Source organism: Salmo trutta, chromosome 18 (genome assembly GCF_901001165.1).
Source record: "Salmo trutta chromosome 18, fSalTru1.1, whole genome shotgun sequence".
NCBI lineage: Eukaryota > Metazoa > Chordata > Actinopteri > Salmoniformes > Salmonidae > Salmo > Salmo trutta.
Genome location: NC_042974.1, coordinates 27480378 through 27503918, shown reverse-complemented (window position 1 = coordinate 27503918; position 23541 = coordinate 27480378). Strand labels below are relative to the sequence as shown.

Genomic DNA, 23541 nt, shown 5'->3' with positions numbered 1-23541 from the left:
ACACAGGGCCCCCTCAGGGGTGCGTGCTCAGTCCCCTCCTGTACTCCCTGTTCACTCATGACTGCACGGCCAGGCATGACTCCAACACCATCATGAAGTTTGCCGAAGACACAACAGTGGTAGGCCTGATCACCGACAACGACGAGACAGCCTAAAGGGAGGAGTTGTGGTGCCAGGACAACAACCTCTCCCTGAACGTGATCAGAACAAAGGAGATGATTGTGGATTACAGGAAAAAGAGGACCGAGCACGCCCCCATTCTCATCAACAGGGCTGCAGTGGAGCAGGTTGAGAGCTTCAAGTTCCTTGGAGTCCACATCACCAACAAACTAACATGGTCCAAGCACACCAAGACAGTCGTGAAGAGGGCACGAAAAAACGTATTCCCCCTCAGGAGACTGAAAGGATTTGACATGGGTTCTCAGATCCTCAAAAGGTTCTGAAGCTGCACCATCGAGAGCATCCTGACTGGCTGCATCACTGCCCTGGTATGGCAACTGCTTGGCCTCCGACCGCAAGGCACTACAGAGGGTAGAGCGAATGGCCCAGTACATCACTGGGGCCAAGCTTCCTGCCATCCGGGACCTCTATACCAGGCGGTGTCAGAGGAAGGCCCTAAAAATTGTCAAAGACTCCAGCCACCCTTGTCATAGACTGTTCTCTCTGTTACCGCATGGCAAGCGGTACCGGAGTGCCACGTCTCGGGTAAAGAGGCTTCTAAACAGCTTCTACCCCCAAGCCATAAGACTCCTGAACACCTAATCAAATGGCTACCCAGACTATGTGCATTGCCCCCCCCCTTCCCCTCTTTCACACCGCTGCTACTCTCTGTTGTTATCATCTATGCATAGTCACTTTAATAACTCTACCTATATGTACATATTACCTCAACTAACCGATGCCCCCGCACATTGACTCTGTACCGGTACCCCCCTGTATATAGTCTCGCTATTGTTATTTTACTGCTACTCTTTAATTACTTGTTACTTTTGTTTCTTATTCTTAAGGCAATTTTTTAAAACTGTATTGTTGGTTAGGGGCTTGTAAGTAAGTAAGGTCTACACCTGTTGTGTTCAGCGCAGGTGACTAATACAATTTGATTTGATATACCACAAACTTCCGTGGTGTCTTATTGCTATTATAAACTGGTTACCAATGTAATTAGAGCAGTAAAAATAAATGTTTTGTCTTACCCGTGGTAGCCATGGTATATCAGACCATATATCAGCCAATCAGCATTCAGGGCTCAAACCACCAGGTTTATAAATATATTTACACTGAACAAAAATATAAACTCAACATGTAAAGTGTTGGTATCATGTTTCATGAGCTGAAATAAAAGATCACAGAAATGTTCCATACTGTCACGTCTACTCCCGCTCCCCCACTCCGGCGCTCGACCTCGCTGGTATACTAACCAATTATATGTCAAAGCAAAGAAGTGTCAATTCCATCAGGAAGCTGTCTCTTTTGTGGGTTACCAGATCAGCCCGCAAGGAGTGATGATGGACGGTAAAAAGGTAGATGCTGTCAGAGCATGGCCAGTCCCAACCACCATAAATGGGTTACAACGGTTTTTGGGGTTTGCCAACTTCTACCGCCGTTTCATCAATAACTTTAGCTCTATCGCCTATAGCTCTATCCTCTTACCTCTCTCCTCAAGGGTGGTCCCCATAAGTTGGGGTGGAGTTCTGCAGCCAACGAAGCCTTCCGCCTACTGAAGGAACGTTTCACCTCCGCCCGTTGCTCAAACACCCAGATCCTATGCTGCCATTCGTGGTGGAGGTGGACGCTTCAGAAGTGGGCCTGGGGGCTTTCCTGTCCAAACGACAAGGTAATCCACAAAAATTGTATCCATGTGCGTATTACTCAAAGAAACTGTCTCCTGCAGAGGGGAACTAGCGATTGGGAGCTCCTGGCATTGAAGTTGGCATTAGAGGAGTGTAGACACTGGCTGGAGGGCGCCAAGGACCCATTTCTCAAGTCGGATTTGAAGTCAAAATCGAGGATAGTAACTGTCGATCTGATGTCCAGAAGTGCATGGTGTCATATTTGATAATAGTATGAACTTTCTGCACAAAAAAACATAAATATTAACATGAAAAAAGTCACTAAATAGCAACGATGGGTTGGAACTCGTAAGATGTCGCCCTTCTCTACGTTGGCGACATCTAGACAATACCTTCTTCTCATTGACTCTCCAGGGGTGTGTCCTCAGTCCTCTGCTGTACTCCCTGTTCACCCACGGCTGTGTGGCTTTGCTCGACGCCAACTCCATCATCAAGTTTGCTGACGACACCACGGTTGTAGGCCTGATAACCAACAACGACGAGCTGGAGGAGGTAAGGGAACTAGCATTGTGGTGCCAGGACATCAACCTCTTCCTCAACATCAGCAAAACAAAGGAATAGATTTTTGCCTTCAGGAAGCAGAGGAGGGAACACGCCCGATCCACATCCACGGGACTGCAGTAGAGAGAGTCAGCAGTTTTAAGTTCCTTGGTGTCCACGTCACCGATGACTTGACATGGACCATCAACACCACCACTCTAGTCAAGAGGGCGCAACAGCGCCTCTGCTCCCTAAGACTGCTGAAGAAATTCGGAATATCACCCTGGGTCCTCTCCAAATACTACCGCTGCACTATACAGAGCATCCTCACCAGTTGCATCACGGCCTGGTACAGGAATTGCTTTGTCACGACCGCAAGGACCTCCAGCTGGTAGTGAAGACAGCCCAGTACATCACTGGGGCCGTGTACCCACCCATCCAGGACATACGCTTGAAACAGTGCCTGAGGAAGTCCTGCATCATCATCGTAGATATGAGCTGTTCACTCCCTTGCTGTCGGGCAGATGGTATTGGAGCATGAGGTCTGATATCAACAGGCTCAGAGACAGTTTCTATCTACAAACCATCACTGCTGAACACTTAAACTGGACTAACCACCTGCACTGACTTTCCTCACCTTAGAACACACGCACACACCCACTCATTTACTCTTGCATTAGTCGAGCTAGGTTGAGCATCCAGCCAGAACGGGTTTTGCCAGCTCTACGCTCGAGATCTCCAGTGCGCCTCCACGGCCCAGTATCCTGTTCCTGCTCCCCATACTCGCCCTGAGGTGCGTGTTATTAGTCTGGCGCCTCCTATGCCAGCCTCATCCATCAGGCCTCCAGTGCGCCTGCCCAGTCCGGGGTGTCCTGTTCCTGTTCCCTGCACTCGCCTTGAGGCGCGTGTTACTAGTTTGGCGCCTGCTATGCCAGCCCCACGCTTCAGACCTCCAGTGTGCCTGCTCAGTCCGGGGTGTCCTGTTCCTGCTCCCCGCACTCGCCCTGAGGTGCGTGTTACTAGTCTGGCGCCTCCTATGCCAGCCCCGCGCATCCCCAGTCCGGAGCCTCCAGCGACGCTCCTCAGCCCGGAGCCTCCAGCGACGCTCCTCAGCCCGGAGCCTCCAGCAGCGGTCTGCAGCCTGGAGCCTTCAGCGGCGGTCTGCAGCCCGGAGTCTTCAGCGGCGGTTGGCAGTCCGAAGCCTCCGGCGATGATCCATGGTCTGGTTCCTCCGGACATACAGAAGCGGGGGGATCAGCGGATGGTGTCGGTACTACGCCCGGAACCAGCGCTGCCGCCATAGACATTAGTCACCCACCCTACCCTCCCTTTGTGTTTTTTTTTTTGGGGGGGGGCGTTTGTTGTTTGGGGGGGTTTGTTGTTTTTTGTAGGTGCGGTCGGAGTCCGCACCTTTGGGGGGGGGGTGTACTGTCACGTCCTGACCATAGTAAGTTGTTATTTTCTATGGTAGAGTAGGTCAGGGCGTGACGGGGGGTGTTTGTCTGTTTTTCTATTTCTATGTTCAGTTTCTAGTTTTGTATTTCTATGTTGGTTTTTGTTTGGCATGACCTCCAATTAGAGGCAGCCGGTTGTCGTTGTCTCTAATTGGAGGTCATATTTAAGTTGATGTTTGTCCCACCTGTTTTTGTGGGTGATTATATTTTGTGAGTAGTGTTTGTTTCTCCTGCGTCACGGTTTGTTGTTTTGTCCTTCAGTTTATTTTTGTATTGCATTAAGTTTCACAGTCTAAATAAATATGTGGAACGAAACAGACGCTGCATTTTGGTCCGATCATTCTGACAGCCGTGACAATTGTACTGTAAACTGTGCCTTCCTGTATTATACTTATGCTAAAATGTTTCTTCTATTCTACTGAGCCGTTTACTTCATGTTTGTATTCTTATCTTTTATTATTTCTTATTGTCGTTGCATTGTCGAGAAGGAACCTACAATAAGCACTTCGTTGGACATTGTATACCATGTGTATCCTGTACATTCGACTAATAAAACTTGAAACTTGAAACCTTGGGAGTGGGGACGGATAGACGAATGCCCACATGATGAGTCACACACTTTGATTTCACTTGGGGTTTTATATGATTGTATCTGACTATGAATTATATGCTATTGGTTTCAGAAAGGTAACTTAAGCTGCATTGCTGAGTTATTAAACATCCCCATGAACTGGCAAGCATTTACTACTAAAGGGATATGTGATTAATCTCTTATTGTCATCAGCTGTTGTTACTAGTTGATTTGGCCGGCCTTAGGCATACCTATGTACTGTCTGTACTTGGCTGTAGTAAATAATGGGGGCTTGCCAGGTAGGGTGTGTGGGGTGCGTGTGGTAGCGGTGAGCCGCACGAGGGGAGCGCGTGCGGTGGGAGGAGAGGAATGCCGTACGGTCATGTCTCCGCCCGCATATACTCTGCCCAAACACCACTGGAATTCACAATCCCTCCTTGTCTCGCCTCCCACACTGTAGTACTGTACCCGAACCCTGTCACTATACAGAGAGATTTGTAGAGCAGAGTTCTTACAGTAAAACAGCTCTTCTCTTCGTTACCTGAGCAGTACTTTATACAAATTCTTTCTTTGATATACAATAGTACATTTTCTCGTATAGCCTAGTCTGTTAGCTTTAGTTTCTCAGCTCAACTGACTATATTTCTTATTGTTGTGTCTTCACATCTCGACATTTAGAATAGTGTAGCTTTGGCAGTTATATGTACCGTAAGACAATTGAGATATCCTTCAGTTGTGAATGCATACAATGCTGCAGAAAGTCATTGGATTGATGTGGAATTGCAGGCATTTTCCATAAACAACACGACAGTTGGCTGCAGTAAGCCCTGTGTCCGTGGCAACAAAGCGGACCTTGAACAATGAAATGCGTTAGCTCATGTATTCTAAACAGGGAAGCTATAAAAACATTTTTTTTTTTAAATCCCACAGACAATGGGAATATTGCAGTAAGCTGTTATTTTCAGAGACCTAATTTCTGTTTTTTGACATGCAAAAATGAAACTGTGCTCTTTTAAAAGCATGTTTCGTTGAATATAACAACACACTTGTCGCATCTTATATGACTTAAGGCTGAATTTAATTAAACCTGCCATTATATATCCGTGTCTATCTAGGAACGTTTAGCAATTTTATATGACCACCGGAAAGAAATATGTTAAAATGCTACTGTGTACGCAAAGCAAGAACAATTTAATTGAGCCCTGACCCAGCCATTTGCTTGTTCTGTACGGTGTCATTAAATGGCATGGAGGATGTCACAGTACACACCATCAACAATCCTTCAGGTGCCATTTACCCCATGCTGCCAGTACCTCAGGTTTAGATGAGAGAATATTTCTGTAATTTCTCATTCCTAGTGGTAAAGTTGCATGGAGGCCCTTTTTTCCACAACTTTTTGCTGCATGGTTTATTAGAGTAAACTTCAAAGGCTCTTGAAGCGCTGTGTGAAGTGTGTTATATCTGGTAGGAAGAAAGACACATTGAGAATTTAAGGGGATGGAAGTGGAACTAGCCTGCAGTTTGAGTTGGACCACAGTGAGCATCACAATGAGTGAGAAGAGTGAGAGGGACAGAGAGGAGAAGGAGTATGCAGGATGGGCATGCGCTAAAGGCTTGGGTAGCCATACTGCACATATCATGCACATGTCCGTAGGGAGGGAATGAGCATGCCAGGGTAGACGGACAAACAGCCGTCTGATCACTGCAGAGTGTGGACAGACAGATGAGACAAGTCAGCCTGCTCTCAGAGGTCCAGGAAAGTACAGCAACCCTCCCGCCTGCCTCTCATTCCTGCTGCTGGCCCTGCAGCAAGTCAGAGAAGACTAGTCCCAAGCACTGTCTGCCAGGGAAGCCTGTCTGTTCAGCCCCATTCCCTGTCCCTGTGGTGGGCTTTGTGTGTTTGTAGTAGGTTCTCTCCAGCTCTGCTAATTCTGGAACCATGAAGACACACATGCCCCAACTAGACCCAGGGCTCAGAATCAGCAACAGAATACATCCCGGAAGACTTGGAATAAGGAAAAATAGTCCTAAACTAATTAGTACGAAGTCCCCCAGCTGACTGATTATTGAGCAAGATAACAAAAAATTCTATACAGTATAAACATTGCCAGAATATTAACAATGACAACTGTGTATATACAGTATACTGTAGTATTGTAGTAACTTATTCAGTTGTCAACTTGTCATTCATAGAATGCTGGGTGGTGATATCGTATGTATCCAGGCTTTGGACCAGGGCCTTGTCACTAGCTTATGTATCACCAGATAATCATGGGAAATAATGACTGGACCACCAACTGTTAAACACACTGTCCTTTGTTTGGAGCAGTGTTCTTTAAGAGCTTCTGATTTACCATCTAATCATGGGGGGACAGGTGCTGTTTTCTTCCCCAGTCTGGCCCTCAGGGCCTGCAAGCTGCCCAGTGCTCCTCTGGAGGGGTACTTTACACACCGGGCCTCACTGAGTCTCTTCATGTTAAAACCAGAGGGATCTAAATTTACTCCTGGCCATGAAACTTTATCCCCCCCCCATCCTCTCCTGCTCCATGCCTCAGCAAGTGCTTTGGTGCCAGTTATACACGCAGCACAGGTTTTGGTTTCCTCCATTTTGATCCCAAGACGGGCCGCGTGCCGGCCACCAGCCCACGCGCCCGCATGCCCTAAATCCAGATTAAGGAGGAAGGGGGTGAGGAGGGATGTGCGAGGGGGCACCAGCGTCTGAAGGAGCTGAGAGAATCGTAACCAGATCCTTGAGAAATGAAGGATCATTCAATCTCTGTATGCACTCCAGCTGCTTGTGCTGCTAGAAAAATATTTAGGTAGGACGGTCGAGCAGGGATCATCAACTGCCTTATCCCATGGCTCCGAGGCTCTTGGCGAGGCCTGAAGAGGTAGACAGGCCAGGATAGGCTCTATGACCCTTTATCCTTAAAGCAAACCCCATGGCTATTGACTACTGCTGTAACACAGAGGGCATTCCTGTCTTCTGACACACGTGTCACACCTTTTGTCACAATGCCTCCTACCACATCACGGCTTCCCTTCTCACCCCAGGGGGCGACGCAAAAATGAATCACATTCTTTAACCAGACAGGAATTTCACAGCGAAGGGAGAAGGAGAGAAAAAGCATCTCTGTTTGTGATATTGCACTCCGTACTGAGGGCAGATTATGACTGATTCAAGAACATGATTCTTCATGCACAGACAGAAATGTTCAAAGTTTAAATTGAAATGCAGTTAAGAATCTCTGTACTTCGTGCTTTAAACAATGTTTTATTGAGTCTACACATTCGCTGTTACACACAACGGTTTTCTTTTTTTAAATGATAAAGTGTGCTTGTTTCTTTTGATTTAAATGTTGTATTTAATAATTCTATATCAAACTACTTCTGATGTATGTTTTTAACAGAGTTTTGTTTACTTTTATCAGCAGGAATTGTATTGATCCTTTGGCTTAAACCTGATAGTTACCCAGCATACAGTATCAGATGCACTCTCATGCACAGTTGCCAGGGCTCTCTGTCTAGGAGTACATATTCCGTGGGGTTCGAAATTATTGACATCCTTGATAAAGATGAGCAAAAAATTACTAGATAAAATAAATAATTCAAATACTGAGCTATATTGTATGCTAAAGAAATGGTTAATTGGCCACAAAATCAACATTTTGCAATGGCCATCCCAGGCTTCAAACCCATTGAAAACCTGTGGTTTGAATTGAAGAGGACAGTCCAGACGAAGGATATCAAGGATCTGGAAGGATTCTGTATGGAGGAATGGTCTAAGATCCCTCCCAGTGTGTTCTCAAACTCATAAAACATTCTAGAAAAAGGCTCAGTGCCGTTATCCTCGCAGGTGAGGTATTGAAAGGTATTGAAAACGGGTGTGATTCATTTTGACCCCTATCTTTTTGAGATATATATTTTTGTAATTTTGTGGCTAAATGACAATCGATTTAGCATACAATCAATGTTCTCTCAAAAAAAATTGTCACTGAGCTAATTTCAGGTCTGCTGAATGCAAACTTGAACGTTGTGAATATTCTGTGCAACTTCCGGGCGCGTTTACTGTGAACACTGAGGTTGTACCTGCTTTAAGTTAGTTTAACAGTGGTCAAGTAGGCTACTGGGACTATTTGATCATAATGTAGGCCTACCAGAGTGGCCTACCATCAAAAACAATGGAGAAAATGCATCCCATAATATTTTAACATGGAAACAGCTGTTCTTTCATTCAGCCTACAGTAGCAGCCAATGTGTGATGTTCAATGTAGGCCCATGTGACGTTTGAAAAAAACATGCAGGGCTTGACATTAACCTGTTTATCCACTTGTCCTTCAGACAAGGAGGTGACTGAAAATGTTGTGTTGTTTGATGCATGAAACCACTTTACAAAAAGTAAATGCATCATTATTCCAATACAATTATTACAGAGAATCAGTCAAATTATGCTACCCTCTGCGTATTGGCTACTGCGTATTGCCTGTCTCAAAATGCAACAATGCCCCTTTAAGACAAAACTAAATAAAAAATACAACTTTACCTGACTCACTTTTCAAAGCTGTCTAGAAATGTACACGTTTTGTGCTCTTGTTGGAAGCAATCATTGAGGACTACAAATTATAACTGGGTTAATAACTCACTAACTAGCAAAGGATATGAACATGTGTACAAATGTGCACACGTCGCTACATTTAGCTCTCGTTTTGATCTCAAAACAAGTGCATCTACTCATGACCGCTCATGCTGTAAAAACAGTCCAGTTCAAAGTGAATGGCACAGATCCATATATGGCAATGGTCTATTTGCATATAGATCATTTCGAAACCCACTGTATGTACTATAGGATGTAGGGCACCGATTGACATGCAGCAAATGCCTTACCTTGACCCTCGCATTGGTGGACAAGCAGTACTACGCAGCAACTCCAGAGCAGCAGCGTGACTGAGTCTCTCAGAGGCATGGTGCAAAGGAGATCTGAAATGGAGCACAGAAGATTCCTCCTTAGGCTTTAGGAGGTTAACCTTGTGCCGATACACAGGACTCGAATGAAGGGACATCTATCTTTGGCATGACATAAATCTCTACCATAAGGTAGAGCTGGGCGATATGGACAAAAATACATATTACAATAAATTGTATGAATTGATGCGATAACGATAAATAGAACGATACGTTTATAACATTAATGTGCACCACAGTTTTTATCCTTTAAACTACTACTTCTAATTTGATGGTTGTAGCCATCAATTGTCCCATTAACAACCACCCATATTAGCAACCTTATTTCCTTTCAAAGTTCACATTTCTGTAGTATAGTTCACATTTCTCTAGTATAGGCTACTTATCGTAATGAACGATATCAGCAAAATGCCTGCAAAAAGTGATCAGTATGGTCGGTGTCGGTTTATCGTCCCAACTCTACCATAAGGTAAACATGCTTTGTGGCCACAAAGGGGTCTCCGAAGGTTACAGAACAGGAGTGAGACATTCCGTCACGGAGGCCTGCAGGTTTATTACATCTTGGCTCATAACTCTTATTCTGCTGTCATCGTTTCGATAAAGGACACTTAACCAGGTGTCCCAGTTATAAATCAGCTCAGACATGATGGCATTCAAGGACAAGTGTTGGTCCTGGAGAGAAACAGTTCCAACGGTTGATGCCAACAAAACTTAGTATCATCTCTTTCCCCATACTACTTAGCTTTATTTCTCAGTAGTTCCAGAACTCAGAAGAGGGGCTTTGCTTACTCAGTCTTTGCATGCTCAGTATCAAAATTAAGCATGCTGTTAGTCAGGAGTTAAGTCAGGAGTGCTGAAACACTCCTCCAACTCCTCCAAAGATCAAACTGAAAGAAACCCGATCACCTCGACAGGCAACTGACACTCACTCAATAATTTACAACATTGTGTGAATCTTTAATACTGGACATTTACAACAAGACCACACCACTCCAGTGCCACCTCTCTCTCTCAGCGCTACCCAACATACAAATCTACCCACTTACCATTATGTCTTCTTGAGATTATGGCAGTGATACTGCATCCAAGGTTACTGCATAAACCTGCTCCTCCAACCGTGTTGTATCATTGCTATTAGTTACCAATCTGACATGTGACCGTGTTCTCTTTGCTTACAGCAGTCTGCTAAACCATTTAAATGGCTAGAGTATGCAGTGACTCAGGTATATCACATTTGCATTGCCGCCACACAGCACTTGAACATTTTTGATATCCACTTGGCAGTCAGCTGACTCGACCCTATCCAGGTCCATCTAAATGTCTTATCCAGATGAAGGTGCTGTTCTCACTTTTCTATGCAATGGCAAGTTGACCTTTCCAGCTTTCCCTGGAATGGAGCAAACTAAGAGCAAGGGGTCGGGAGCTATACCTTTCAGCCTTACACTTGGCTGGAGTTTTCATATACTTCTCAGTAATCTCCCAATTGTCATTCTAGGATTCCATTGAATTGCCGTTGTGAATGTGGCTGCTGGGCAACAACTGGCCCCTTCCCTGTTCCCGCTATAGCCTATTGGAACTTTGTGAGCTGCTAATGAGAGCCAACATGGGCCCTATTATTTTTTGTTACATTTTTTACCCATTTTTCTCCCCAATTTCGAGATATCCAATTGGTAGTTACAGTCTTGCCCATCACTGCAACTCCTGTACGGACTCGGGAGAGGCGAAGGTTGAGAGCCATGCGTCCTCTGAAACATGACCCTGCCAAGCCACACTGCTTCTTGACGCACTGCACGCTTAACCCGGAAGCCAGCCGCACCATTCGCTCGGCCCACCACAGGAGCCACTAGAGCTCTGGTCAGACTCATCCCAAACCATTTCAATTTGGTTGTTGGGGGATTGTGGAAGCCAGGTCATCTGATGCAGCACTCCATCACTCTCCTTCTTGGTCAAATAGCCCTTACACAGCCTGGAGGTGTGTGTGTGGGGTTATTGTCCTGTTGAAAAACAAATGATAGTCCCACTAAGCCCAAACCAGATGGGATGCCGTATAGCTGCAGAATGCTGTGGTAGCCATGCTGCTTAAGTGTGCCTTGAATTCTAAATAAATCACAGACAGTGTAACTCTAATGAACTTATCCTCTGCAGCAGAGGTAACTCTGGGTCTTCCTTTCTTGTGGCAGTCCTCATGAGAGCCAGTTTCATCATAGCACTTGATGGGTTTTGCAACTGCACTTGAAGAAACTTTCAAAGTTCTTGAAATGTTCTGTATTGACTGACCTTCAAGTCTTAAAGTAATGATGGACTGTCGTTTCTCTTTGCTTATTTTAGCTGTTCTTGCCATAATATGGACTTGGTCTTTTACCAAATAGGGCTATCTTCTGTATACCTTGTCACAACACAACTGATTGGCTCAAACGCACTAAGAAGAAAATAAATTCCACAAATTAACTTTTAAGAAGGCACACCTGTTAATTTAAATGCATTCTAGGTGACTACCTCATAAAGCTGGTTGAGAGAATGCCAATAGTGTGCAAAGCAGTCATCAAGGAAAAGGGTGGCTATTTGAAGAATTTCAAATATAAAATATATTTTGATTTGTTTAACACTGTTTTGGTTACTACATGATTCCGTATTTGTTATTTCATAGTTTTGATGTATTCACTATTATTCTACAATGTAGAAAATAGTAAAAAATAAAGAAAAACCCTTGAATGAGTAGGTGTTCTAAAACTTTTGACCGGGAATGTACGTCAAATGTACTGGCCTTTCTGACACAAAATCTACATCTATGACAATTAGATCCTTCCATTTCTCACTTGTTCTCCTTTCTGAAGATACATTTTCAATGTCCCCTATGTGTTTCCCACAGGGATTTGGATAGGGCCCATCTCTCTCAGTGCATTGATAGAGACTGGCAGAGAGATGTGAGGGTATTTCCTGTGGGCTCACAGCTAGAGCAGGGGACACATTCTAACAGCGGGCAGCACGTCTCAGCCTGGCTCTTCATCAATCAGATACAGGTCCGACTGCAATAGACCTTCCACAAGATTACTCTGTTACCTGCTTTAAGTAGATACTTGAGTGCAGCTATCTTGATTAAGACCTACCTTCTGTCCCTTTTCTCCTTTGGCTACAACATAAATGTTTTGTGATCAACTGTTGAATTAAATTCTATTTTTTACGATCACAGGAATCAAAAACACTTTACCTGTACTTCCCCTCACCCGCTCCTGTTGTCACTATATAGTATTCTTAGGTAAATGTTGCTCTATCACTGTGGCGACTGTAAATGACTGATTGTCGTTACGGTGCGTCTGTAGGAAATAGCCGAGGTGGGAGTTTAGGATCTCCTGTGATATTCTTGGCACCATCATATTTTTTCTTCACAATTAACCCTTTATTGGAAGTGCTATTTGTGTTAGGCTATTTGGAAGTACGTCCTTATGTCACTGAACCACCAATGGAGTGTCGAGGATAAAACATCCAGAAAGAACATCCCTCGCAGTATTCAGAATACTGACTGTAATCCAACACTGATAATTGTTGACCATATTGCGTACATGGTAAATTGAATCATAACAAGACCATCGAGGCTGATTTTCAAATGCTAACAGTCATTGATTACTCCACCACTTTGTGTCGAATTCAATCAAACCCACACTGTGTAGGCGTCGAATCAAAATAAGGATGCACTTGGTTTTGTTTCATTCAGTCATTGCGATCTTACTTATTACATTACTGTACTTGAAATGTGCGTTTTCCATGTAGGTTTGTGGCAAACATGTTTTTAATTCAGTTTTAAGACAAAAAGAAGATAAAATGTTCTTTAAATATGCAAATTGCAGGCCACAATTTAGCATAAACATAAAATCACCATCTAACCAAGATTAGATAACTCACCAAGATGCCTACACACATTTTCATGTACTGTATGCCACAACCCTAATCAGCAATTCTGATTCTGGTTAATTTGCTAAACGATACAATATATTGCCTAAAGAAGGTTAAAATTACCTAGAATTGTATACACACACACACACACACACACACACACACACACACACACACACACACACACACACACACACACACACATTGTACGTATGTTACACACCTGTGCTGAAGGTGGTCACCTCACCACTGAATAAGAGTCCTCGGGTAGAGCGAGTAGGTACACGTGCTCTCACAAACAGTAAAAAACACATGTTAGAGCTACACAGACACACGTTCAGGAGCAGGCAGCACGGAGGAGTTTGTTGATCAAAAAGCCTGTCAGAGAAACAAGAGGCAGAATAAAGACAGGCAGGGATCCACCTCCCCACTTAACAGCACAGACCTGCCAAGGACCAACTCTTAAAGAGACAGGCGCCATTAATGTCTATATCCATTAGACAGCCATCACGTCTAATAATCACCTGTCTTTCTACTCGACAATGGACTCACAAACATGGATTCAGTGATCGATTTCTGTCGCTGTTTCTCAAAATCTCAACCTCCTAGACTGGAGAAACACATTTGAGATGAGTATCGAGCAAGCTCCCTTGTGTGTGCTTCTTGGTATTCTGTACCTCCTAGAAATGGGGAGCTTGTCAGTGGATGCCTGTTGCTGTAGCGACAGATCAGGCTCCTGAGGTTGGACGGTTGCTGTGCCCACACGTTCCACTGCAAGTGATAGTAAGAAAAGGATCATTTTTCAGAGGATTATCTCCACAATATCACGACTGTGTGCCTTAGAAAACAGGCACCTACATGCCTGGATGACTGCCTTCTGCTGATGTGTGTGTGTTTGCGTGCGCACGTAGTGTACGTCTGCCTGTGTGTGTGTGTGTGTGTGTGTGTGTGTGTGTGTGTGTGTGTGTGTGCGTGCGTGCGTGCGTGCGTGCGTGTGCGCACATGTCGTGTACGTCTGCCTGTGTATGTGTGCGTGCGTGTGTGTGTGCACGTAGTGTACGTCTGCGTGTGTTTATTGTAAATGCGTGACTGCCTGTTGACAGTGTGTCTTTGTACTTGTGTTTTACTGCATATTGTGAAAGAAAGAACATTTAGCCAAAATATGTATTTTACCTCCCATGTCAATCAGAATTCTGTTGCACCGTTCGTGTTAACTTTACTGTCTTGTTTAGTCCAGCTAACGACGGCAAATCATTGTTTTTAAGAGACAATGGTTACAGGCGCATGTTTTTACAAGTGGCTGCAGTCCCATTTCACTTGTAAGAAGCCCTGAAAGCCTGTATATAAATGAAATAAACCACATTATAAAGCCAGTCACCCTGGGTGTGTAGCTTGCACATCTGCTGTAAATGGAATTTGACTCCTGGAGCCCACAACAGCTCCTGTGACACATCAATGAATTTCATCCACTTCACTCAACCCAAACAGCCTTCCCACTGGGCAAAAAGTTGTTGAATCAACGTTGTTTCCACATCATTTCAACCCCAAAAAATCTATGCAATGACGAAAATTGATTGGATTTGCAAAAAGTCAGCAACTTAAGGTAATTGTTGTCTTTTTTTCACCCAACTTTTGACCTAAATCCAATGACAACCTGCCATTTTTTGTTGAATTCATGTGAGTTGAAAACTCAACCAAATGTAAATCAAAACAAGACGTTGAACTGACATCTGTGCTCAGTGGGTTAGTGTTGTCCTGGCTCCCTCTCCGTGTACAAATAATATCCTCCAAATTCAGATGAATGGAGAAGCGCACTCAACTGTTCTGCTTTCTGCTGCCTGCCTACATTGTGTTTATATTGGGATAATGGCATGCCTATTGTTGTACCCATCCGACCAGGCATTTTGATATCTACATTTGAGTGACTCCCTTTTCAGACAGCATGATTATGATGCATCTGCTCCACATGAAAAACAAAAGTAATTGCATTCACTCTGTAGCTCTCTTCAGAGAGTATATGGCTTCTGTTAGTCTTTTATTCTCTAATAAGCCTGCCAAACCCCCTCGATTCAAAATAGACACATTTGATGTCAATGACTGCAATTTAGAAAAGTGCTAAATGAACACTTGCATGCATTACACACAATAAAAAGAGAGATTACAAAAGTTTGTTGTCATTTGTTTTGTTTTTCTCAGTGTAATGCCTCCAAATGAAAATATGGTCATTTTGTTGTCATTCCTAATCAGCTGAGATAGGAAAACACACGCGTTATGTGTGTCCAATATATTGTGCTGTTACCCGCTTTGAATCTGACTGAAATCACATTGTTTTGCGCAAATTTCTGGGACAAAATGTATCACTGAGAGAAGTACGAACCTTCACATCATCAATGGTTAAAATGTTAAGTTGAGCGGCTACTGTCTGTGTGCTTTTCCCACAGTTGTCTTGGAATTACAATTAAATCATTCAGACTAGGCTGATAGAACACCAGTGGGAAAACTGGAATAGACCTTCACATGCTTTTGTCCTGTTATGTAACTCGACTTCACCAGAATACTTGACTTTATTGAATACATTTTCCCATATGTTCTTTGTACATGATGAATGATCTTTCTGATCTTTCTGGTTTACTCTGGCTTTTAAAGTTGTACCCAGAGCTATTCAAATCAAGATGTGTTCTGGTTACACATGGCGTCAAGCTCAGGAAAATGGAAAGAAATTTGTCAGGCCTCTAAATCCTCTAGGCATTACAAAAGCAACAGTAACGTCCCCCCCAAAATACTGAATACAAATCAATGTTTATGGAATTACAGTTGAAGTCGGAAGTTTACATACACCTTAGCCAAATACATTTAAACTCAGTTTTTCACAATTCCTGACATTTAATCCTAGTAAGAAATCCCTGTTTAAGGTCAGTTAGGATCACCACTTTATTTTAAGAATGTGAAATGTGAGAGAATGATTTATTTCAGCTTTTTTTTGTTTCATCACAATCCCAGTGGGTCAGAAGTTTACATACACTCAATTAGTATATGGTAGCATTGGCTTTAAATTGTTTAACTGGAGTCAAACGTTTCGGGTAGCCTTCCACAAGCTTCCCACAATAAGTTGGGTGAATTTTGGCCCATTCTTCCTGACAGAGCTGGTGTAACTGAGTCAGGTTTGTAGGCCTCCTTGCTCGCACACACTTTTTCAGGTCTGCCCACAAATTTTCTATAGGATTGAGGTCAGGGCTTTGTGATGGCCACTCCAATACCTTGGCTTTGTTGTCCTTAAGCCATTTTGCCACAACTTTGGAAATATGCTTGGGGTCATTGTCCATTTGGAAGACCCATTTGCGACCAAGCTTTAACATCCTGACAGATGTCTTGAGATGCTGCTTCAATATATCCACATCATTTTTCTACCTCATGGTGCCATCTATTTTGTGAAGTGCACCAGTCCCTCCTGCAGCAAAGCACCCCCACAACATGATGCTGCCACCCCCGTGCTTCACGGTTGGGATGGTGTTCTTCGGCTTGCAAGCCTCCCCCTTTTTCTTCCAAACATAAGGATGGTCATTATGGCCAAACAGTTCTATTTTTGTTTCATCAGACCAGAGGACATTTCTCCAAAAAGTACGATCTTGTCCCCATGTGCAGTTGCAAACCGTAGTCTGGCTTTTTTATGCCGGTTTTGGAGCAGTGGCTTCTTCCTTGCTGAGGAAGTGGCTTCTTCCTTTCCTTGCTCCACAAATGTCTTGTTAACAAACTATAGTTTTGGTAAGTCGGTTAGGACATCTACTTTGTGCATGATACAAGTAATTTTTCCGACAATTGTTTACAGACAGATTATTTCACTTATAATTCACTGTATCACAAAAGTTTTAATGACTCCAACCTAAGTGTATATACACTTCCGACTTCAACTGTATATACTTTGTGACATGCTCTTGGAGCACTACCATTGGCCCAAGTGCCAATTTCCTCTACAAGGCAGAACATGAAGAGTTTGCCTCTCCTTTGTAATTTCTAACTCCATAGACCTGCCCTGTTACACACGGGTCTGTTGTGAAAGGTAACTCTACTCAGCTTTATAGTATGAGTCACTGCACTGCCACCTTTTTTTCCTTTATTTTGGATTTGGAGAGAGAATACAGCGTCTGAGGGAGGAAAAGGCTTCTTGCGTAAACTGAATATTTGTCTTTATTGTTTGGGCAGTGTGGCTCGTCCTCCTTTTATCAGAACAGGAGTGCCTTGGAAGGCCTCTCACATGCTATGAGCCCTGGAAGTGAATAATCCAGTTACTAGGAACCCCACCAGAACACTGGTTGATCTTCACAGGGGTCAATGGCTGCTATGGCAACAGAGGACCGATGCTGCTAACATTTGGGAGGCAGTGCGAAAGAGAGGGCTTTCTGGCCAATCTCCACAAGGGTCTTCAGCATATTGCCTCATCGCAGGGCATGTGGTGCACAATGAGTCATTTCGCTTTCACCTGCTTCATTTTCATAAAGCTGTAATAGTAATATCCTACAGACTTGGAATCTGACATGTCAATGACTGAGCCCGAGAATCCTTTGGGACTGATATTACCAATAACAACCCCTAAGTGTGTTACATACTCCCTGCCTTGGGTTCTGTCAGCTCCTACAAATCACTAGGAAGCATCTGTAGAGCATAGGAGGCAGAGAGATGGGATGGTGTGACGGTGAAGGAGGATAGAGGATATCCAGCCCTGCACTGTTTCCGCCAGCATATAACATGATAGAGCCTTGGCAAATGAGTGTCTCTTATACAGGATTTCTGTTGATGTGCCCTGCATGTCTACGTTGCTGTTAATTAAAGGACATTAAATCAAAAGCAAGTGGGCTGACGCAAGATCTGTGAGAACAGGAACTGTCCTTACCTCACGGATGCTGTAGACCAGTGGTTACCAACCTGTGGGGGTTCTGCAGGTGGTCTGCATTTCTTTGTTGATAAAATAAATAAACTAAAATCGTCCAACAATAATAACAGTTGGTAGTAGGTATTATAAGGAGTTTTACATACTTTTCACAATGCAAATTGTTTATAATAATAATAAAAAATATGCCTTTAATTTGTTACATTCACTGGAAAAATGTACTAAATTTGATCACCAAGATACAGTATTTTATGTTAAACGAATTCTGAGACTCCACGAATGGTGGTCCTCAAAGGAGCTTTTGATGTGATTTGGTTGTCCCTGGAACAGAAAAGGGAACCGCTGCTGCAGACAACTATGAAGTACTTTCTCATAAATACAAAGTATTTCTCTCACCAGCGCTTCTCACAAACACCCAAACAGACACGCGCATCTGTAGGCTACACACACACCTGTCTACACTAAGCCGTGTCGCCCCGACTCCTAGTCTGGTTGCAGAGAATGCATTATGAGGGCCAGTGAAAGCAGATTATAGACTCTTGTTGCCTTTTGATTAGGAAGTATTTATTAACTGATTTACTGGCCACTGAAGTCTCCTTGTTATGGACACCACATTTGTTTGCCTGTGGCTTTCGATCTGGACAATGAATCCCAAGTGAGCAGAGCAAGTCAGTGAGCTTAAAATATAACTCGGCCCCAGGAACAAAAAGCATGTCTCAACAGGGTAAAATACCTGAAACTTTAGTATTTTCATTAGTATTTTCATCCAAATCATCTTCAAGTATCTTAATTGAGTCACACAATCAATTTCTAGATACTTTAGGATGATTTGGACATAAAGCCAAACATGTTAATATACAGTTGAAGTCGGAAGTTTACGTACACCTTAGCCAAATACATTTAAACTCAGTTTTTCACAATTCCTGACATTTAATCCTCGTAAAAATTCCCTGTCTTAGGTCAGTTAGGATCACCACTTTATTTTAAGAATGTGAAATGTCAGAATAACAATAGAGAGAATTATTTATTTCAGCTTTTATTTCTTTTATCACATTCCCAGCGGGTCAGAAGTTTACATAAACTTAATTAGTATTTGGTAACATTGCCTTTAAATTGTTTAACTTGGGTCAAACATTTCGGGTAGCCTTCCACAAGCTTCCCAAAATAAGTTGGATGAATTTTGGCCCATTCTTCCTGACAGAGCTGGTGTAACTGAGTCAGGTTTGTAGGCCTCCTTGCTCGCACACGCTTTTTAAGTTCTGCCCACACATTTTCTATAGGATTGAGGTCAGGGCTTTGTGATGGCCACTCCAATACCTTGACTTTGTTGTCCTTAAGCCATTTTGCCACAACTTTGGAAGTATGCTTGGGGTCATTGTCCATTTGGAAGACCCATTTGCGACCAAGCTTTAACATCCTGACTGATGTCTTGAGATATTGCTTCAATATATCCACATAATTTTCCTTGCTCATGATGCCATCTATTTTGTGAAGTACACCGTCTCTCCTGCCGCAAAGCACCCCCACAACATGATGCTGCCACCCCCGTGCTTCACGGTTGGGATGGTGTTCTTCGGCTTGCAAGCCTCCCCCTTTTTCCTCCAAACATAAGGATGGTCATTATGGCCAAACAGTTCTATTTTTGTTTCATCAGACCAGAGGACATTTCTACAAAAAGTACGATCTTTGTCCCCATGTGCATTTGCAAACCGTAGTGTGGCTTTTTTTATGGCGGTTTTGGAGCAGTGGCTTCTTCCTTGCTGAGCTGCCTTTCAGGTTATGTCGATATAGGACTGATTTTACTGTGGATATGGATACTTTTGTACCTGTTTCCTCCAGCATTTTCACAAGGTCCTTTGCTGTTGTTCTTGGATTGATTTGCACTTTTCACACCAAAGTACGTTCATCTCTAGGTGACAGAACACGTCTCCTTCCTGAGCGGTATGATGGCTGAATGGTCCCATGGTGTTTATACTTGCGTACTATTGTTTGTACAGATGAACGTGGTACTTTCAGGCATTTGGAAATTCCTCCTAAGGATGAACCAGACTTGTGGAGGTCTACAATTTCCTTTCTGAGGTCTTGGCTGATTTCTTTTGATTTTCCCAAGATGTCAAGCAAAGAGGTACATAGTTTGACGGTAGGCCTTGAAATACATCCACAGGTACACCTCCAATTGACTCAAATGATGTCAATTAGCCTATCAGAAGCTTCTAAAGCCATGGCATCATTTTCTGGAATTTTGCAAGCTGTTTAAAGGCACAGTCAACTTAGTGGATGTAATCTTCTGAGCCACTGGAATTGTGATACAGTGAATTATAAGTGAAATAATCTGTCTGTAAACAATTGTTGGAAAAATTACGTGTGTCATGCACAAAGTAGATGTCCTAACCAACTTACCAACACTATAGTTTGTTAACAAGAAGTTTGTGGAGTGGTTGAAAAACATACAAGTGTATGTAAACTTCCGACTTCAACTGTAGGTACCATTGACATGCATTGGATTGTTGTCACAAATGCTAAAAGGTTAGCATTTAACACAGTGGCCAGGTAAAATAAACTTGGATTGTTGTCATACCTTGTCCATAGACTGCGTACAGAAAACCAGTACGCAATTTTGTAATTTGGGTGAACTCTCCCTTTAATATACTTAGTAGTACTCTCAACCTTTTGCCCACAGACACTTTTGCAAGCAAAACACAATGATCTACATTAAATATGTCTTCGTATTCTATGTGAAAGGATTTCAGTTCTTACCTTGTTTGGCAAATAAACTCCTCTCAGTCCTTCACTCTGTAAAAGTATAGAAAAGCTCTCCTGTAGTGTGCTTCTACACTCCAATCTATCAGTCTGGTGGTGGGCTCCTCTCTTGAAGCGTGTCCAGTCCTCACACCGACTGGGCAGCAGCCTCCCTCTGGTGGGTGTTGGGTTATTTTAATGTGTGGTGAGCTGCAGACAGGCTGGAGAAGCCACTGCTCCCCCTCTAGCTGGACGACAAGGAGACGCACGTCCACCCCACTTCACACCCTCTCTGGCTGCTCCACGCCTCACCCTCTCCTCTGGGTGCAGACCTGACTCTCCAGGCCACACACTCACTTCCTCATTGAGCTGAGAGAGAGAGAGCGAGAGAGAGAGTGAGGGAGGGTCACAGCTTTTTTTCTATCGCCTTTGCCGGATATCTTGTTTGTAGCAGTGTTAAATGAAGTTCAGATTAGATAGCAGTTCCACACACCTGTGGCTATTTATTGCCCCTCCAAGTGGAAGAAATTGAGAGGAGAAGGAGAGAGAGAAAACAGACAGCAGCCACCAGCTCTCGGGGTCTTTGAACAGAAGTTGTTGGATTGCGCTGGTGGAAGGTTTCTGTCCCCGAGGACGGACGATAAGTGCTCACTCACTGACTCCGCTATTCGCTCTCCTGTAACTCTCACTCACTCACTCACTCACTCACTCACTCACTCACTCACTCTTCCTTTCCTGTGCACAGAGTCCTAAAACTCTTCCCATCCACGTTCTCAGATTGATTCTGTGTCAGACTGCTCTGGCGGCTGTATGGAATATCAGATAGCTAAGCTGGTTGTGTGGATATTTTATTGTCCATAAAACACCCGGCAAGTGTTTTTCTGTCAGCGCCAAACCACAGAGAAACCTCAGTTTAAACCTGTCACATTTTCCAAAGCCAGGTCCAGTGTTCATTCAAGGAAAGGAAAAAGGTGCTCAGCATCACCTCAACAGAGAGACTCAAGCTTGTCTTACTGGCCTTGATGTCAGGAATCACTTTTTATTACACGGGTCACTCCCCCAAAAAAAGCAGAGGTCCCGAAGCCCTCTTAATCTGGCAGACATCTGACTATCCGCTTTGTCCCGATCCCTCTGTAAGCCCTCCTGGATAGGTGCAACCATACCACTCTGTTAGCTGAAACCGAATAGACGGAGAGAGAGCAGCTGAACTCACATTCGGTTGCCCCAGAGAGCTCAGGTAAGGTCCTCTTCAGAGAGATGCACAGCCTGAAGTAGTCACCTGACTGTCTGAAAGACACTTGAGACACAGTGGCCAACAACTTTGATGCAACAAGTCCGAGTGGCCAGTTTTCGTTCTTCTTTGCTCTTTCCAGATATTTGTTTTGAAAGGAGATATCACTCTAGTCATTAACACCCTCCATCCCCCTGTGTGCTACAAGCAGGGAGCGAGAATTAACGTTCCATTGCTGGGATGCTCCGCTCCTGTCACTTTGAGGTGGGCCGGACGTGCCAGTGTCCCCCTGCTGCATTCTGGCAAATGTGTTGCCCGTCCCCTGCCCGAGACAGAGGCGGGATGGTGTCCCAGGGGATGTGGCCTGTTTGTTGTAACCTAATCCCAGGGCTCATTGTTACGTTGGCTGAGGAGCGCTAAATTTGCTCATGCCCAGTGGTGACTTTGAAATAGCCGCCCATTTAAGGGGGGTTGAAAGGTAACACATTGAACCAGGCGGTGCAGCTGTGAGATGCTTTCTCCCTTAACCGCTAGTAATCTGGACACAATGCGGGGCGCGAGGGGCTATCTGTCAGCATGGAGAGACCTTGATAGCGGAGCTATTGAATGACTCCCGAATATGAGGGGACGGATATGCCCCCCCCCCCCCCCCCCCCCCGTCTAAAGCCACCTGGCCCGAAACGCTTGTCTGTTTATCTTGGGATGAGAATGGGGCTGAATGGCGGGAGGAGCAAACCACAAACATTCCACACCAGCAGCAGCCTTGACCTGGGAGCAGCTGGGGCTTGGGAACAATATTGCAGGGCCAGCAGGCATCTAACCGCCCTCGGTCTCCGGATGGCCGACATACATTCCGATTTTTTTTTTTAACATGGCATGTTTACGTGCCATGGCTGTAGAAACCCAGAATCTCTTGACTGTATGGATTCAACTCATATATCCAAAAGCACTAAAGTCCTCTTAAGCTCTTGTCCCAAGTGCCTCATGCATTATGTCTTTACAGTTTTCACCATTACCAGTTGGAGGGGTTTTGAAGAGCCTGCGTGTCTTTGGTCTGGGTGTCGGGATGCTTTGCGTGCATGCCTCTCTGTGTGGTACGTTGAGGTTAAAGGGATCGTTTGGTATCCACAAGTTCATCTGACTCTTGGGGCGTAGATAAACGGCTTCGTTGCCAACATACCAAACTATCTCTTTATGGGCAAGGTTGCGTTATGAGGTCCGAGGCTGTGGGAATGCCATTTGAACAATAGGCTGTACGTGTGCAAAATATATAAGCAAGCTATTTGGATGGTATTTTAAGGCACCGTCTGAGGTAAACACAGTCATGTTGATGGGCTGTTGAGTAAATCCTGTTATCGAAGATGAGGGTGAAGGTTTGCTTCTGTTCAGTGTGTGTGTACGAACATGCATAGTTGTATACAGTATGTGTGTGAAAATGAAGGAGGATAATTTGGGGCCCTGAGTGACGGGCCAGAGAG

At 44.1% G+C, this 23541-nt stretch overlaps 1 protein-coding gene across 3 annotated transcripts in view; it reads right to left on the bottom strand.

Annotated features, from left to right (window-relative positions):
• Positions 1-21312, bottom strand: part of LOC115153100 (protein delta homolog 2) — a 30935-nt gene extending 9623 nt beyond the window's left edge. The window contains exons 1-3 of one of the 3 annotated variants that reach the window (XM_029698164.1): positions 13733-13889; positions 13432-13586; positions 9240-9332 (exon numbers count right to left, since the gene is read on the bottom strand). In XM_029698164.1, the coding sequence (XP_029554024.1) occupies positions 9240-9332; positions 13432-13522 (184 nt within the window). In that variant the 5' untranslated portion in view covers positions 13523-13586; positions 13733-13889. Of the gene's footprint in view, positions 1-9239; positions 9333-13431; positions 13890-20850 lie in introns of those variants that run through there. The other 2 variants (XM_029698165.1, XM_029698163.1) reach the window with 2 other exon arrangements.
• Positions 21313-23541: the final 2229 nt, after the last annotated feature.